The sequence below is a fragment of the Otolemur garnettii genome, unplaced genomic scaffold (assembly GCF_000181295.1).
Source record: "Otolemur garnettii isolate 467f Iridium unplaced genomic scaffold, OtoGar3 scaffold00091, whole genome shotgun sequence".
NCBI classification, from domain to species: Eukaryota; Metazoa; Chordata; class Mammalia; order Primates; family Galagidae; genus Otolemur; species Otolemur garnettii.
The window spans coordinates 7111991-7114793 of NW_003852486.1; the positions used below are offsets into that span (position 1 = coordinate 7111991).

At 41.1% G+C, this 2803-nt stretch overlaps 1 protein-coding gene across 1 annotated transcript in view; it reads left to right on the plus strand.

Moving 5' to 3' along the window:
• Nucleotides 1-2382, plus strand: part of DUXA (double homeobox A) — a 29770-nt gene extending 27388 nt beyond the window's left edge. The window contains exons 7-8 of the mRNA XM_012808539.2: nucleotides 169-269; nucleotides 2274-2382. Of these exons, the coding sequence (XP_012663993.1) occupies nucleotides 169-258 (90 nt within the window). The 3' untranslated portion in view covers nucleotides 259-269; nucleotides 2274-2382. The remainder of the gene's footprint in view (nucleotides 1-168; nucleotides 270-2273) is intronic.
• Nucleotides 2383-2803: the final 421 nt, after the last annotated feature.

A 2803-nucleotide genomic window follows, 5' to 3' on the forward strand; every position in this document is an offset into this window, starting at 1 on the left:
AGCCTAGGGGTCTCAATAAATAAATAAATAAATATTAAAAATAATTATATTGGGGATTAGGCCAGCAAAGATAGCTATTTCTCTCCTTCACTTTATGAAAACAAGCAGTAGTGATTTTTTTCCTATGACATTCTTTGTTTTAATTGTATCTCTGTTTTATCTACTTAGACTTGGTTTCAAAATCGAAGGTCTAGATACCATTCCCAGAGAAGAAAAAAAGAATGTGATAAGTCCTTAGAACAAGATCAAGATCTCTGAGGGAGATCAAGGTAAGCAGCTTGTGGTTCCCAATTTGGTTCACAAGAGAAACCTCTGGTGTGTCCAGGGATTCCTCATAGTAGTGTCAATTGCTGTAGGGACATGGATGGGAGATGTTCCCACCCAGGCGCCTTTGGGTTTCATAGACTCATTGGTCATAAGATTGGCCACCATCCCTGAAGACACTTTTTTTTGAGACAGAGTGACAGTGTCACTATGTTGCTCTCGGTAGAATGCCGTGGCGTCACAACTCACAGCAACCTCAAACTCTTGGGTTTAAGCGATTCTCTTGCTTCAGCCTCCCAAGCAGCTGGGACTACAGGTGCCTGCCACAACACCTGGCTATTTTTGGTTGTAGTTGTCATTGTTGTTTAACAGGCTCAGGCTGGGTTTGAGTCCGCTCGCCATGGTGTATGTGGCTGGCGCTCTAACCAGTGTACTATGGGTGCTGAGCCTGAAGACACTCTTCAGGATCTGTGGATCTTCTTTATTTTTTTAATTGTTTGAGCGCTTTATTTTTTTCCTTTTTTTATTGTTTGGGATTCATTGAGGGTACGAAGAATTAGGTTACACTGATTGTGGTTGTTAGGTAAAGTCCCTCTTGTAATTGTGTCCTGCACTATAACCTTTAGAGAACCAGAAGGAAAAGTAAACTAACCCCAGAGTGGGATTGGTGGGAAACAGCAAAATAAAACGCAAAAGACAAAGGAAGACATGAGAGACAGAGATGGGATTGAGAGACAAAGAAGGGATTGAGAGGTCTGGGATATTTTTCTCTATTACCAGCACCCGAGTGCCTGAACAGCTTTATTTTTAAGGAGGCAGTACAAAGTTGTTTTTCAAGGAAGTAAGACACATTTTCAATTTAATAATGAGAAGAGAAATAGGCACAGATTTCCAAGTGAACACAATCTATTATTACTGTTGACCTCTAAAATATGAGCAATACTACATATCTACAAGATTAGCTGGAAAATGTACATGACTGCTTTGAAGTGCAGCTGTAAGTTAAAAGCTGAAGTTTTAAGGAAAAGATGTTTGTGGGGGCACCTCTGGCTCAGTGAGTAGGGTACCGGCCCCATATACTGAGGGTGGTGGGTTTGAAGCCGGCCCCAGCCAAACTGCAACAAAAAAGTGGCTGGATGTTGTGGTGGCTGCCTGTAGTCTCAGCTACTTGGGAGGCTTGCCTGAGCCCAAGAGTTGGAGATTGCTGTGAGCTGTGACACAACAGCACTCTACTGAGGGTGACAAAGTGAGACTCTGTCTTTCTAAAAAAAGAAGAAAACAGTAAACATGTTTTTCTTCTGCTGGGTTAAAAGTTGAAGCTTAGAGGAAATGTGTTGTTGTCTGTTGAGGAGGGTCAGTAGAGGGGGATTTGTCCCCAGACGCTCTCCCAAGCTGCCGGGGTCCTGCCACCTCACAGCTCTCACTGTAAGTAACCCCCTATCCCCCTCCCTCCTTCCCTCTCCCCATCCCTCGTTTCCCAATCCCTAACTTGTATTAGATCATCTACTGCCTTTATATTAGAATTGTGTACATTGGATTCTTACTTCTCCATTCTTGTGATGCTTTACCAAGAAGAATGTGTTCCACCTTCATCCAGGTTAATATGAAAGATGTAAAATCTAAATCTTTTTCCTTTTTTTGAGACAGAGTCTTACTCTTTTGCCCTTGGTAGAGTGCTATGGCATCACAGCTCACAGCAAACTCTTGGGCTTAAGTTATTCTCTTGCCTCAGCCTCCCAAGTAGCCGGGACTACAGGTACCTGTCATAATGCCCATCTAATTTTAGAGATGAGGTCTCACTCTGGCTCAGGCTGGTCTTAAACCCATGAGAACCTGGGTTTAAGGAATTGAACAGAGGAATTAATTCCTGCAGGAGCAGGCTGGGGCATGGCTTTCCCAGGAGGTAGTAGGTTCTATATTGGATTGAAAAAAATGAGAAAGGGTTGATTCCCTTGTCTGAAAATAGAAATTAACTTGTTAATTTTTTCTCTGCTATCTTTCTTCCCTAGGTATAGAAGATATACAATAAGACCAACTTCCCCAGCAACACTATTATTTCTCTGAAGCCAGAATATGGTGGCTTCTTTTATTTATTTTCCATGAGCTGCAGAAGATCATAGATGGTACAGAGTATTTTATATCATCAACTTCAGTCCCAAATCTCTCCTATGGTTTTCCTGCAAATTTACCTTTCTCCTAAGATTGCAGACTGAGCCTTTTGGAGATTGCAAAGGGCTTCCATAGGCAGAGACAGACACCAGAGGTACCACACAGCCCTACTTACCTGGACTGGATCCAGTGTTCAGACCTTGAGACGATAAAAATAAGCTTAATAAAGTTTAATAAAAGTTTTAATAAAATAATAAAATGAACAAGATGTCTACATCATCTGGAATAAACATTTTTTCAGTTATCATAGTGATGATTGATTCAGGCAAAAAAAGTCAATGGATGTTTATTTATTATTTTATTTATGTATTTATTTTGTTGAGACAGAGTCTCACTTTGTCACCCTCAGTAGAGTGCCATAATGTCACAG